The 16,124-nt window shown below is 35.8% G+C and overlaps 1 protein-coding gene and 1 pseudogene across 3 annotated transcripts; both read left to right on the top strand.

Annotated features, from left to right (window-relative positions):
- The first annotated feature begins 343 nt into the window (after window positions 1-343).
- Window positions 344-1,013, top strand: LOC109094841 (annotated as a pseudogene).
- A 1,173-nt stretch (window positions 1,014-2,186) lies between these two features.
- On the top strand, window positions 2,187-10,764 carry LOC109095228 (pentraxin fusion protein). 3 transcript variants are annotated; one of them, XM_019108919.2, is made up of 4 exons: window positions 3,641-3,700; window positions 8,352-8,532; window positions 9,410-9,473; window positions 9,563-10,764. In XM_019108919.2, exons 3-4 carry the CDS (start codon window positions 9,419-9,421, stop codon window positions 10,177-10,179), a joined length of 672 nt encoding a protein of 223 aa, XP_018964464.1. In that variant the 5' UTR covers window positions 3,641-3,700; window positions 8,352-8,532; window positions 9,410-9,418; the 3' UTR covers window positions 10,180-10,764. The 3 variants fall into 3 exon arrangements, with proteins under 3 accessions (XP_042570695.1, XP_018964461.1, XP_018964464.1); XM_019108916.2 differs by lacking the exons at window positions 8,352-8,532; window positions 9,410-9,473; window positions 9,563-10,764 and adding exons at window positions 4,676-4,748; window positions 4,847-5,852 and having other exon boundaries at window positions 3,593-3,700; XM_042714761.1 differs by lacking the exons at window positions 3,641-3,700; window positions 8,352-8,532; window positions 9,410-9,473; window positions 9,563-10,764 and adding exons at window positions 2,187-2,250; window positions 4,847-5,860.
- Window positions 10,765-16,124: the final 5,360 nt, after the last annotated feature.

The following is a 16,124-nucleotide window of genomic DNA, read 5'->3' as shown; positions in this document are numbered from 1 at the left end:
AAATATGAATAAGAAAAAATTGAGGCAGACGAAGACCTACTGTAACGCACAGATCTAATATGATGTTACACATCACGTGTTTCTCCCCAACGTTTCCCAAAACATTCACTTAAGACAACAGATTATGTTTGAGTGAATACTTAAATACTGTAATTCTGAGTATATGTGTATATTTATCGGGATCGCGCTGTCGCAAGCACTTTTATGTGCACACTTTAAAAAAAAAAGTCCACACCGATGATAGCACCATTTAGATGAATATATTAATTTGTGCAGCAGTTAAGAAAGCATCTTATCATAGCAATGTGGATATAATTGCACCAGCTTGCAATTCACCACTATCATGTCGACAGATGAGGTGATTAAAATTGCACTGTTAATAATAGTTTAATTATTTAGGTATATTTGAGACTAAAGACTATAGATCTGGCTATGTGAGACCATGTTGAATGAATCCGTTTGAGATTGTTCTAAAGATAAAACTGCTGATGTGTTTTGTGTGGTTGTGAGTGTGTTTCTATGTCCTTAAAAATATTTGAAATCTTTTTAAGAACATTTTTAGATCATTCTGTTCGCCTACCAAACACAGAACTATGACGAGCTCAATGTGTGGAGAGAGTTAGACGGCCGTTTGTCCTTCTACCTCAGCGGCAGTGGAGCACTTTTCTACCTGCCTCCTCTCTCCACCTTCGGGACGCACCTGTGCATCACCTGGGACTCTGTGACTGGTCTGTCTGCCTTCTGGGTGGATGGACGTCAGAGCTCATACCAGCTGTATAAAAAAGGTCACTCAATTCGTCCTGGTGGCACCGTCCTGCTTGGTCAAGACCCTGATAACTACCTGGGTGCCTTTGAAGCAGAGTAGAGTTTGATCAAGGTCTCTCCGGCAGTCACATTAGGGCAGTTTATTCAAACCAGGAAACGTACTGTATGTGCCGAAGGGAAACGTGTTCGACTGGAACACCATCAAATATAAGATTCATGGAAATGTGCTTGTGGCTCAAAATAACTGATTCTGGCTAGTTGTAACGTCACACAGTTGTGTCAACCTCTGTAATCTGTTAATTTTAATGACTTAGAAAGATGTAAGGGTTAATAAATACTTTTTTTTCTCAGCATTACATCTGTAGTGTCTGTGCAGGTTATCAGCACAATTCCTGGTGAAGAGCTACACTACCCATAATTCCTGCAGAGAAATATCTACCAATCAGAGAATAGGAGCCCTGCCGTGACCGCCCACTCCCACAATCAAGTCAACTTGTATATTTATATACATCTTATTTTGCATAAACTCAAACTATGTTGTAACTACAATATATTTATAATCAACTTTAAAACAATAGTTTAATTTATAAGATTTTTAAAACTATTATATTATTCACAATGGTATATGGGATTGTAGTTCAGTTCTTCATTAAAGGCTATGAAAAAACGGCCTCTATTTTTCATATTTAAATTTTTCATCTGGGTATTTTTCATAAAATGCTCATAAAACATGATTTCATTGATCTGATGAGTATATCGAGTCCAAACACAAGAAAATGTTATTATTATAATGTAAACCAAAGAAATCTATATAAAATAAAAACACCAAATAGCTTTGGAACGTCAAGATTTATTTGACTGTACAATAACACATTTCTTTTCAAAGTATTTCACCATTTTAATGACGTTTTAGCTTTTCTGTAGTTCACTTTAACAGGCCTTTGGTGTGTTATTTTATAGCTATATATACTAGTACATATCCTCCATATAATCTCTCATGAAATGAGTCTATAAAAACGACGGTGAATTTGAAAAATGTTGTTTATGATGTTCAGCGAGTCGCTGCATGTTAGAAAAGATGGTGGGGAGGATTATTCCTCAGTCTGCACTCAATCCCTGCAGCATTTCAATGCACAAGACCTTCCAGTTCACGACTATCAAGCAGCTCTTCTCTCAGATAAGACCTGCTAAACATTGTAAGTATTAACCTTCTGTGTCTTTGACTTCTGAAAATTAATGCTTATAAATGAAGTGTGATTTAATATGACACTGAAGCATTGTTTGAGAATTGATCGACTGAACTAGGTCTAATGTTTACCAGTCTGAGGATAGAATTTCTTTATTCCATTATTTAAATCCGTTCCTACTTGCTGGCGAGTGTATATTTATACAAACAGTGCACTCATTTTATTCTTCTTCAGACCTGCAGTAAGATGTTGGTTTTATTTTACTGTCTGCTCTCTCTGACACCAGCGGCTACTGAAGGTACTGTTTTATTAATAGATCACATGGATTACCATGAGTAGGATTCTGTTCGTGGATGCATTTGTTTATTTTGGTTTTGTCTTGCAGTGGGTCTCGGTGGTAAAGTGCTTCTGTTTCCAACCAAGACTAACACCAGCTTTGTCAAACTCACTCCTGAAAAGCCACTGAGTCTTTCAGCATTTACTCTGTGCATGCATGGAGGCAAGCTGGAGGAAATTGTTCTGTTCGCCTACCGCATGCCAGAGGTTGATGAGCTTAACGTGTGAAGAGAGAAAGATGTTTGTTTATCCTTGTATATTCAGTCTAGTGAAGATGGAGCACTTTTTCAGTCTGCATCCTCTCTCCACCTTCCAGACCCATCTGTGCGTCACCTGGGACTCTGCGACTGGTCTCACTGCCTCCTGGGTGGATGGACATCACAGTTTGTTCAAGATCTATAGAAAAGGTCATTCAATTCGTCCTGGCGGCACTGTCCTGCTCGGCCAGGATCCTGATGCTTATGTGAGCACCTTTGATCGGGATCAGAGTTTTGTTGGTGAAATTACAGATGTGCACATGTGGGATCATGTTCTCTCAGGCAGTCAGATTAAGGTGGTTTATTCAAACCAGGAACTGAAGGGAAATGTTTTTGACTGGAACACCATACGTTATGACATTAGAGGTGATGTGCTAGTCGTTAATGAATCATAACAAATTATGATCAGTCGTAATGTCACATGCACAGTGTACAAATCTTTAAAGGCTAACCAATAAACTTTTTTTCTGAGCATTACAACTGCAGTGCATGTGCAACAGGAAATTTGGAAAATGATCTGCTGGCCGTTTTCTCAAACTGTGTTCAGATTTGCCGTGATACCAACAGCTTCAACTAAACATCAGAGATCTCAATATAGACTCAAATATTTCTCATCAAATTCCTTTAAAGCATGTAATAATAACTAAAATGATTTTATATCTCTATTTTTATAGTCTCATGTTTCTTCTGAAGTGTCTTAATGTTTATCTCTATAAGCACAACCTCTGAGCTTTTCAGTTTGCCTGTGTATAAGAAATCTAAACACTGTAATAACATCATCATAATATCAAAAACATTAACATTTCATTTGCAAGTTGTGGAACATCGAGATACGAAATTAACATGAATGTACAATGAATAAATAGTTATCAAATGATTTTTTGCAGTTCTTTGGATTACTATTTTACTCTAATAATAAAAGAACACATGCTCCATTTAGTCTTTTAATAAGTCTATAAAAACTGCATGTCACTGCAGGACACATCAACTTCTCTTTTTACAGGTTAAACAGAAAAAGGGTGGTGGGAGGCTCAAACCTGAATTTGAGGTCAATCCACTTTGCAAATAAATTCTGGTCAGCATCGCTCCTCGTGATCTAGGACACAAACAGCTGAGCTGAACAGACCTTCCCTCAGATAAGAACTGCTGAGCTTTGTAAGTATTCTTATAAAGAGGCTTTAGTTTTCTTTTAACAAGTGATGTATTACTTTCATGCTTAGTAATTACATGTACTTTAATATTAAAAACAATTAATGTCGTGGAGAACTCATCTAGAAAATGAAAATATCATGCATCTGAAGCTGTAATTAAATATTGGGCAACAGTGCATATTATATGTTTATTGTTTAAAATGCCGCTTATGAAAAGAAAACAGTATTCCAAATGACTTGTGTTGCAGTCCAAGTCTTCTGAATCCATTTATCTTTATTTGAGGAATGGAGCAAAAAAGGTTTAAATGTCTAAAAATGATCCTGCTCTGTTAACGCACTCATACAGATAAATCTGAACTCTAGCGAACACATTTCAAAATTGATCTGTATATGTCTGTCTGAATGACCATACGGCCTGCAGGTCAAGTAACTGGAATCTAAATCAGCTGTGAAATTACCTACACAAATGCAGTTACTGTACTCAGCCACTAGAGCTGTTGTTGAGTGAACGCACACCACTTTGTGCCCAACTACGGCTCCAGAACCTGTTCAAAATACTGCTGAACCACTTAATGTACATGTTAATGTACATACTTACTTAACACCTAGGCTGCAATTTACATATTGACATTTTTCAGTAATAAGTTTGCTTTTTTGTTGTTTGACAGTTTGAAATAAAAGTATGCACCACATGTAAAGGAAGAAGCATAATACAAATAGGCTATATGGTGCCCTTTCTAATATTTCTGTTCTGCTATGCACCCCATTTTCATTCAATGAACTTTAAAAGCATTGATGTAAGTTAAGTGAACTTTTGCCTGCATATTGATTAGATTGACTTTGGACGGCCACTTTGAACTTGAGCACCCGAGTAGATACGTGACCAGTGCACAATAGACCTTCAGTTCAATAACCTGAACAAGCTCTATTACTTTAACAGTAAATCATTTTATGACTCGTCTTGCTCTTTTTCATTCAGACCTGCAGCAAGATGTTGGTGCCAGTGGGTTTATTTTTCTGTCTGTTCTATCTGACACCAGCAGCTACTGAAGGTATCACATTTTCAATAACAGATTACATTGATTATTGCGAGTGGGATTTTTCCTGATCCCCTTTCTTTCTTGTTTTTTTTTTTTGTTTTTTTTTGCAGTGGGTCTTGGTGGTAAAGTGCTTTTGTTTCCAACTGAAACTGATACCAGTTTTGCTGAACTCACTCCTGAAAAGCCACTGAGTCTTTCAGCATTTACTCTCTGCATGCGTGTTGCAACGGAGCTCCAGGGCGAGAGGGATATCATTCTGTTCGCCTACCGCACACCAGAGGTTGATGAACTCAACGTGTGGAGAGAGAAAGACGGTCGCGTGTCCTTGTATATTCAGTCTAGTAGCAATGCAACATTTTTCCGTCTGCCTCCTCTCTCCACTTTCCAGACCCACCTGTGCATCACCTGGGAATCTGAGACTGGTCTTACTGCCTTCTGGGTGGATGGGCGTCGCAGTTTGTTCCAGTTGTATAGAAGAGGTCACTCAATTCGTCCTGATGGCATCGTCCTGCTCGGTCAAGATGCTGATAGATTTGTGGGTGGCTTTGACGCAAGTCAGAGCTTTGTAGGAGAAATTACAGAATTGCACATGTGGGATCATGTTCTCTCAGGCAGTCAGATTAAGGCGGTTTATTCAAACCAGGAAACATGTGTCAGTGGAAACGTGTTTGACTGGAACACAATCAATTATGAGATAACTGGCAATGTGCTAGTGACTCAAGATTAGATAACGGATTCTGATCAGTTGTAATGTCACATACTGTACACCAGCGGTTCTCAATTCCAGTCCTCGCGACCCCCTGCTCTGCACATTTTGTATGTCTCTCTTATTGCTTCAGATGTTTGTTCTATTCAAAAGTAAGTGCCCTGAGAAGTGGACATCACAGGATATTCCTTGTTTTTTTTTTTTTTTTTTTAATCATCTTGTAATTATTTTATTTTGTATGGTTATGTAGGTGTACATGCATATGTATAATTGTATGTATGTACCTGTAAGTTTCATGCTTTCCTGTGCCAAATGATGCAAATGGAATTTTGCTTGTTGACCAAAAAAGACAAAAAAAAAAAAAAAAAAAACTATAACGTGCTCTGTGCGTTTATCGTTATAGCTGTGGTGTTGACTCTGCTATTCTTTAACATTGAGAACGATTTTTAGGACTATATCTTTATCATTATCTTTATAGTTATCGTCCTTGGTGTGAACGGGCCTTAAGTCACAACTTCTTGCTACTGGGGTTCCTCAGGGCTCAGTGCTTGGACCACTTCTCTTCTTCATCTACATGTCTTCATTAGGATCTGTCATTCAAAAGCATTGCTTTTCTTATCACTGCTATGCTGATGACACTCAACTCTACTTCTTATTACAACCAGATGAATTGACGGTAGCTGCTCGCATTGCAGCCTGTCTGAGTGACATTTCTAGCTGGATGAAGGACCATCACCTTCAACTCAACCTTAGTAAGACAGAACTGCTTGTGGTCCCAGCAAACTCATAGTTTCATCACAGCTGCTCTATACAGCTGGGTTCGTCAACCATAACTCCTTTCAGGACAGCCAGAAACCTAAGAGTTGTGATTGATGATCAGCTAAGCTTCACAGACCACATTGCTACAAAGGCCTGGTCCTGCAGATTTGTCTTGTACAATATAAGGAAGATTAGACACTTCCTGTCTGAGCAAGCTGCACAACTTCTTGTCCAAGCTCTTGTTCTCTCCAGACTAGACTATTGTAATGCTCTCTTGGTGGGCCTTCCCGCATGTACTATCAAAGCCTCTGCAACTGATCCAGAATGCAGCAGCTAGAGTGGTCTTCAATGGGCCAAAAAAAGCTCACGTTACTCCTCTCCTCATCAGGTTACAGTAGCCGCTCGCATGAAACTCAAGGTACTGATGCTTGCCTACAAGACAACCACTGGCACTGCATCAATATACCTAAACTCGCAAGTTCAAACTTATCTGTCCTCCAGAAGCTTGCGTTCTGCAAGTGAACGGCGCCTTGTGGTGCCATCCCAAAGAGGCACAAAATCACTCTCACAGACCTTTTCCTGGACTGTGCCCAGCTGGTGGAATGACCTCCTGATCACAATTCGATCAGCTGAGTCTTTAGCCATTTTTAAAAAACATCTAAAGACACATCTTTTTCGCCAGCACCTGACCAACTAATACTAGCACTTACCTTTTATATTCTGTTCTGTTATATTCCATTCTATTACTTAAAAAAAAAAAAAAAAAAAAAAAAAAACAGCTACGTGTACTGTGATAGACTAACTGAGACTTGTCATGGCACTTGTATACTGTTGTTCTCTTGTTGGTCTGATTGCTTCTATTGTTCTCATTTGTAAGTCGCTTTGGATAAAAGTGTCTGCAAAATGATTGAATGTAAATATAATTACGAGTTTGTCATGTTCAAAAGGCTTTGCCGTCGGAAAGAACAGAAATCATGGTGAACAGCCTATTCATTCTTGCCTGTTTCTTGGGGAAATCTTATTAAAGCTAAAATGCATAGATTAGAAGATATTTAGTCAATATCCAACAGGTTTGGAATAAATGGTAGCATCCCATTTATTGGTAACCATATAAACATTCACAGCGCTATCTAGCACTAACTGGATGACAATTCCTAAATTTTGGTTAAATAAATGCTATTTTCACTGTGTTCAAAACATACAATATGCATCAAATGTTTATGTATATACGTAAATATACATGACTAATGGCAGGAGAAAGCAATGTAGATGTTCTGAAAAAAAAACAAATAAAACTTTATAGTACTGCTATGTTTCTGTCCTCCGCATATTTAAAGTGTATGGCTCACCTAACTCGGAAACACGGGTATCAAAATGATCTCTGAGTCACTATTTGGCCCTTGTCAAAGTCACCCGGATCTACTCACTTGCCCATTTTTGCTGCTTTCAAGCAAATGAAATTCAAGAACTAATTGTTCACCTTCTGCCTTGACATGTACTATTGTAACAATAAAATGTTATTCACTTCACCTGTCAGTAGTTTTAATACTGTGGCTGTTGTGGTTTCTTTCTTCAATTCTCCGACCTCAGAAAACCTATCACTTCTACTGATGTCGCTGTTGTTATGATCATTTTTAGATGATTTACAAGGGAAATTTGTCTGATACGCTGCTGCTGCTGTCTGGTGGTCACATGCGGGCAGTTCAGTTATGACTAACAACAAATATATTCTCATTGCTTAAATACAGATTAAGTGTTATGTCTGCATTTATATATAGTTCCAGCAATATGTTCAAACATCTATCAGACTTTTAAGCCACACGTTTATGCAAAACAAGATGATGTGGAAAATTCTAAATTCCCAGAACCTTCACTCAAACATTCTAAAAGTATTATTATACTGTTATTCAAACATGATTTCATGAAATCATATGACACACATTGACAGCTTCTGTGATCTTAAATAGGAAAAGACTAATGACAACTCTTTGTCAAGATTACACCAATGTTTTCATAACCCAAATAACATTAAAAAGAGTATTTCTGTTTTGTACAAAAGGCAAAAGGTTATGTAAAAAAAAAAAAAAGGGTTATGGGTTTATAGTGCCATTTTATAAATTATATAAACTCTGTCAATTTGTATTTGACAGAGCGAGGAATCCAGAGGAAGAGACATTTGAAAACGTCTTTGTGTTTTTGGTCTCATGATCGTGTGAATCCTCACAAAGCATCTTTTGTTGGTTTGTCTGATGTCATGATGGTGCAAGGAGGGAAGCGGCTCAGCAGCGTTTCTTTCCTCAGAGGCAGAAATAAACACCCTTCTGCTACACAGTAAGTATTATATTTGTCACAATTTCATTTATATAATCCCTGAAAAACTGAAACAATCATTTGAAATTTAATGCTTAGTGATACTAAATGTTATGACGTGATATTAATAATAATGCATCTGTGTTGTTATTATATAGCACACTAGTGTTATTTTAGTATCAAATATGTTGAATTAGTTATTTTTAGTTAATGTTTTGGTAATTTTGTTTTTATTTCAGTTTTAGTTATTTAGTGCCATTTCAATATGTTAATAAATGTCGTCTTGGAAACTAGCTGAAATTTAAAAAAAAAACTTAAACTGATTTTATTTCAGTTTATTTCAATGTTTATGGTTTTAGTTTTGGCTAACTACAATAATGCTGTGGCACGCATATCCTGACTGGGATGAAGCTCATGAAGAAATACTATTTTCACCAGAAAACTCTCTATCTAAAAATGCATTACATTAATTATTATTATCATTATTTATTTATAATTATTAGGACAATTTTTACATTTACTCTGATGCAAAAAATAAATTAAATCCCTCAGAAACTTTTCCCCATTTAAAACCAGTATAAATCATGCATAATAAAACTTACAAATGTATCACCATAATACTAAAATAATATTCACTTTAAAGTAATGCGATTTTTTTATGGATAATATGTTTGTCATGAAAATGTTGCAATGCAAAATAACCCAATGGTACTATTATTATTATTTTTTTAACTTATTTTCTGGATGAACAGTTGTTGTCTTGACAATCTTGACAAGCTAACTGTGATTCACCCATGGAGTGAATTTACAGGAATATGGAAAGCATTAATTTGTCAAACTAAGACAATAATTTTAATATTCTTAATTGTTGTCTTATTTATTTATTTTTTTCTTTCAGACCTGCAGCATGATGTTGGTGCCGGTGGTTTTATTGCTCTCTCTGACACCAGCAGCTACTGAAGGTACTGTACTGTACTGTATGATATAGATTCACGCTGAAGGAGCTTGAGCTGGTTTTGTGTTTGTGTCAGTATTTTATTTGGTCTTGCAGTGGGTCTCGGTGGTAAAGTGCTTCTGTTCCCGTACGAGACTGATTTCAGCTATGTTAAACTCACCCCTAAGAAGCCACTGGGCCTTACAGCGTTCACGCTCTGCATGCGCGTCGCGACGGAGCTCCAGGGCGAGCGTCAGATCATTCTCTTCGCCTACCGGACGCCCGACTTCGATGAGCTCAACGTGTGGAGAGAGAAAGACGGACGCGTGTCCTTCTACCTCAGTGGCGACGGAGCGTTTTTCCACCTGCCTCCTCTCTCCACCTTCCGGACCCACCTGTGCCTCACCTGGGCCTCGCGCACTGGACTCACGGCCTTCTGGGTGGACGGACGCCGCAGCGCGTTTCAGCTGTATAATCCGGGTCACAGTATCCAGCCTCAGGGCACCGCTCTTCTCGGCCAGGACCCCGACAAATACCTGGGCGACTTCGAGACGGTGCAGAGCTTCGCCGGCGAGCTCACGGACCTGAACATGTGGGACTACGCCCTCACCGGAAACCAGATCAAAGCGCTGTATCTGAACCACGCGCAGCGCGTGCCGAGAGGAAACGTGTTCGACTGGAGCACCATCGAATACGAGATTAAAGGAAACGTGCTGGTCGTGCAAGATGATTGAAATATTCAGCCACATAGCGCAGTACATGCTCATTTGCTATCGTTTTGTGTATTTATACAATATTCTGTTTAATTGGAAATGCGCCAACAATGTAAGTCAACGTGCTAATATTTCAGCATCACTGAGTAGTCTGAGCATTTTTTTTTCATCATAAACTTTGGATAAAGGATAAATCGATGACTCATAAATGTTATTTAATTAAAAGTGTAACAATAGACTAATCAATCGTAACCCAAATATTAAAGGGTTAGTTCACCCTCAAAGAGCTCTCGGAGTCGGAATGCATCAAAAATATCTTAATTTGTGTTCTGAAGATAAACAGATCTTACGGGTTTGGAACGACTTGAGGGTGAGTAATTAAAGACTTTTTATTTTTGGGTGAACTATGCCTTTAAGCCAAATGATTATTTTTAGGCGCACTGCACTTACATGTCAGCTTGCATTGTTCTTTACCTGCTCAGAAAATTGACACTTACTTGGTCTTATCAATCGAACTGACTAAAGCATCTGCTAAGAACTTTTAAATGTAGATGGAACAGTTTGTCTGTACTTTAAAACGATGTAATAAATTATTTGTGCATGTGAGTTTCTGCTGCACTTCCTACATATGGCCACGAGAGAGCAGCACCACACCAACTCTGAATTACATGCAACTCATTCAAAAATATATTTTCTTTGAATGTGCAAGACTTCTGATTTATTAGGTAAATAATGAAGTAGCTATAACAAAGTGTAGTAAATGGTAAAATCATTTGCGCAGCAAGCCAGTGGGCTTATGACTGTTAATTAATTGAAATTATATGGTAACAAATATATCAATAAAAACAAATATAAGTATCAAGCATAACAGGCTATGTTTGCACAGGTAAAGTAACTGGAAGTGAATGCCAAGCCTCACACATTCAAATTACTTATACTCATTGGGGGATTTTGTACTTGTACATTTAGGGTTTTCTGATTTCAGGTTTAGCCTTTCCCTAAAAACATTCTCTGATGCTGCGGGGTGTTTCTGGAGAGCTGTGAGGAGGGAGGATTCATACATGTGATGTCATAACACTAGAGAGAGTGGAAGTACCTACTGCTCCTCATGTCATCTTCACACGTGTCATTGTCTTTTTTCTGTGGAATACTGCAGAATGTCCAGAGGGCTCTTTATAATAACGGGGCTCGGAATGTAGAAAAACAGATATGAAGCCATTCTTCTGAAATTTAATGTGAAACCAAGTTAGCAAGCAGTTTTATTTCTGTAATGTAATGTATTTCAGAAAGACACACGGACACACACAAATGAAACAAAAAATAATAAAAATGGCAACTTTAAAAACCAAACATTCTAAATATTAATAAAAAATATTTTCTCAATGATACTAAAATAACACAGATGTACAGACAATAATTCAACTCAAACACTTTAGTTTAGTGTTTATTTAATTCAGTTCAGTAAGTGTCAATATGTTGCAAAATTTATCAATGATGAAATATATTGAATTCAGTTGTAAAGCAGCTCTACAGAAGTCAATAGTGTCATTATTCAGTTCAGATCAATGTTAATTCAGTTCTGTTCAATAACTGTATCAATGTTGCAAAGATCATCAATTATAAAATAACAACAACAACAACAAAAAAAACGTTTTATTTGCTTACCTGGATATCATGTGACCATCAACCAACATCAGAGAACCTGAACTTCAGAATTTGTTGTTAAAATATTGAAATTAAAATAACTTTCTATAAAGAATTACATCAAAAGGGTTTGACTGACACAAAAGTTTTCTTTAAAGTCTGATCATTTGTTTTTAAGAGGAAAAAACTGTGCAATTAATTTATAAAATATGACAAGGCTAATGTATATTCTGTTTTTCATTTTTTAAATTTAAAAAGCATGCCAGAATTCACAATTTTGTAACCAAGAAATATACAGTATGTATACTATTTAATATGCACCATGTAGTGAACATATGTGTGTTCTGAGGATGAGAGACAGACAGACTGGGAGATTCATGTGTCTGCGTGTATGTGCTGGTAAAAAGTTTTCCACATGACAGACAAGCGGCACGGGACAGGCCACTAGTGCAGACAGCAGGAACGTGTGTGTGTGTGTGTGTGTGTGTGTGTGTGTGTGTGTGTGTGTGTGTGTGTGTGTGTGTGTGTGTGTGTGTGTGTGTGTGCGTGTGTGCGTGTGCATGTGCGTGAGTGAGTGTGGGACAGCAGGACAACATTCTGGACCCCTTCAAGCAACTCCAAATAGATTTAAAGGCAAAAGATATCTGCATAAGTAAGCCAGGGCTAAAAGTCTTGGTGGAGTGCGGCTCATGTTCACTGAACAGATGGAGATCTCTCTGGGCTCTCCTGCAGAAATGACAACTTACTAGAACATCAGTGTGTGTGTGGGGAGGTTGTGGGTGTGTGTGTGGAGGGGTGTGGGTGTGGTCGTGTGTGTGTGTGTGTGTGTGTGTGTGTGTGTGTGTGTGTGTGTGTGTGTGTGTGTCCTGAAAAACCTGCACACAAGAGCCGGACCGGAGTTTAATAATAAATTGTTATTTGTTCACATTAGCTGACCTGAACTAACAATGAGTAATATGATTTTACAGCATTTTTTTATCTGTTAAAGTTGCTTAATAAAAATATTATTGTTCATGGCAGTTGACAAGTGCATTACCTAATGTAATGTAATACAACTTTGCTGTAAAATGTTAATTGTTAGTTGATGTTGATTTGTGGCAAACAAAAATGCATGACAGTATGACATAGCTCTATACAAAATGACATGTTCAAAAGGTTTGAGGTTAGTAATTTTTTTTTTAAATTAAATAAGTCTTTTTTGCTCACCATGCCTGTATTTATCTAATTAACAATACAATAAAAACTTTAATATTGTGAAATATTATGCTTTAAAATAACCTTTTCTGTTATAATATATATATATATATATATATATATATATATATATATATATATATATATATATATATATATATATATATATAATATATGTTAAAATGTAATTTATTGCTGTGATTAAAGCTGAATTTTCAGCATCATTACTCCAGTCTTCAGTGTCACATGATCTTCAGAAATCATTCTAATATGCTAATTTGCTGCTCAAGAAACATTTCTGATTATTATTAATGTTGAAAACAGTTGTGCTGCTTCATATTCTGAAGATGTAATGATGACAGCATTTTGTTGTGGTGAACTATTGCTTAAAAGTCATAAGAAGGGACAGCAAATAATCCAAATACTGTCAAACAAGATTAGGAAATGATGCAATCCAGATTCATTCTTACATTGTCTGCTCAATCACCACGACTCGACGTATAAGAGCAGAAGTGCTAAAGAGAGTCAGAGAAATTTCACAGCAATCAGTGTTTGCAGGTGTCTGATGTCATACCTCACAGGACATGCTTTAATTGCAACGGAGGAACCAAATATGGTTAGAAAACTCTCTGTGTGTCTCTCTCTCTGCAGTACGATGCTGCTTCCCTCTGGGCAAAATGAAAAATTCACCACTGGGCCCCATTAGAGTCAAACTGGATCAGGACAAAAGGAGCAGCACTAACACACACACACACACACACACTTAGCAACGCAAATGTAGCATTTAAAACTCTCTTTCCATCTCTTCTCACACCTTTAGTGTCATATGTGGCCTTTCAGAGGTGTGTGAAGACTCATCTATGACCTGCTTCTTGCTACTTCAAAACTACTGAAGAAGTATACTAAAACAAAGTAGTTCAATTTATTTAATGACTACAAGATGGAGGAAATATTGGTTAAAAATTATAAAATTATATAATTCATTTTTGAAATCAGAGCAGTGCATAAACAAGGAGACTCAAGTCAAAGTATTAAACAGATATATTTACACTCAATTCAACTAATAAAAATAGAAAACACTGGATTTTGAATAATCAAATCAAATATCATTATTATCTATACTGAAATATTTTATACTATTTATATATTTTTATTTTATAAAGTATAAACATTTCCAAGATTTTCTAGGATTTACAGGACTGAATGTCAGAGTTTGAAAATTTTACTGATATTTTTAGGTTTTCCTTGACTGTGCGACCTCTGAAAATCTGAATATTTTAATATTTTAATATTCAAAGAAGTGCACATTTAATATTATGTCTGCTAGTAATAAAATTTAAATAATAATAATAAAAACTAAAAATATAGAATAAATATATAAAATTTATAAAAATCATAAATTTATGAAATATACTACAAAAATAAAATAAAGCAAAGCAACAAAATAAAATAAAAAATATATAATTTAATATAAATAATAAATGAATAAAATATACTAAAAATAAAACAAAATTAAAATAGTATATATAATAAATTAAATATACTGAAAAAAATAAACAATAAAAAATAGAAAACATAATAAAGTAAAATAAATTTAATATACTAAAATTACAGCAAAAAATAATAAAATAGAAAATGTATATCATTAAATAATAATAATAATAAGTGAAGCATACTGAAAGAAAGAAAACAGCAACATAAAATGGAAAATATAATTAAATATAAATAATAAATGTATGAAATATACTAAAAATAACAACAAAATAAAATATAGAAAATATATATAATTAAATAAATGAAATACACTAAAATTACAAAACAATAGAATAAAATACTAAATATACATATAATTAAATAAAAAAAATAAGTAAATTAAAAAAAAAAACAAAAAAAAAAAAAATGTGAATTAAATAAGAAGATACTTCAACACTGAACCGAACTGAAAGCATCCAGCCAAACACAGATGAGAGAGGGCAACAGCCGTGTGCCTTTGAGCGCTGAATTCCCCTGCCGTCACCCCTAGATGATTTCAGAGGTGTCCTCACTCACCCTTATGAACATATGCAAGCTGCCAGTGAATGAGAGACACTGAGGGCCATACAGAGAAAGAGAGAGAGAGAGATGGGCAGAGCAAGAATGAGATGATTAAAAATCACATGTAGAGAGATTATTCACAGTGGGAATGTTATGGCTTAATATGCCTCATAGCTAAGAGACGAGAACACAAACACACACACACACATATGCAAATATAAGTACGACTCATATGAATACACAAAAACATGCTTAAGTGCTAAAGGAAATGCATAATTAATGAACACAGCAAAAGCTGCACAAAGACAGAACATATAAGACGAGGTCAAAGATTAATCTGTCAATAAAATGGAAAATATAATTAAATATAAATAATAAATGTATGAAATATACTAAAAATAACAACAAAATAAAATATAGAAAATATATATAATTAAATAAATGAAATACACTAAAATTACAAAACAATAGAATAAAATACTAAATATACATATAATTAAATAAAAAAAATAAGTAAATGAAATATTATAATAAAAAACAAAAAAATGTGAATTAAATAAGAAGATACTTCAACACTGAACCGAACTGAAAGCATCCAGCCAAACACAGATGAGAGAGGGCAACAGCCGTGTGCCTTTGAGCGCTGAATTCCCCTGCCGTCACCCCTAGATGATTTCAGAGGTGTCCTCACTCACCCTTATGAACATATGCAAGCTGCCAGTGAATGAGAGACACTGAGGGCCATACAGAGAAAGAGAGAGAGAGAGATGGGCAGAGCAAGAATGAGATGATTAAAAATCACATGTAGAGAGCGATTATTCACAGTGGGAAATGTTATGGCTTAATATGCCTCATAGCTAAGAGACGAGAACACAAACACACACACACACATATGCAAATATAAGTACGGACTCATATGAATACACAAAAACATGCTTAAGTGCTAAAGGAAATGCATAATTAATGAACACAGCAAAAGCTGCACAAAGACAGAACATATAAGACGAGGTCAAAGATTAATCTGTCAATCAGAACATCAAAACAAACAACAGATCCTCATATTAATACTCCTAATCAGATTACTGGTAATAGAT

The sequence above is a fragment of the Cyprinus carpio genome, chromosome A24, assembly GCF_018340385.1.
Source record: "Cyprinus carpio isolate SPL01 chromosome A24, ASM1834038v1, whole genome shotgun sequence".
Lineage (NCBI taxonomy): Eukaryota > Metazoa > Chordata > Actinopteri > Cypriniformes > Cyprinidae > Cyprinus > Cyprinus carpio.
Note: the sequence above shows the minus strand (reverse complement) of the source record. Positions and strands in the feature narration are given on the sequence as shown.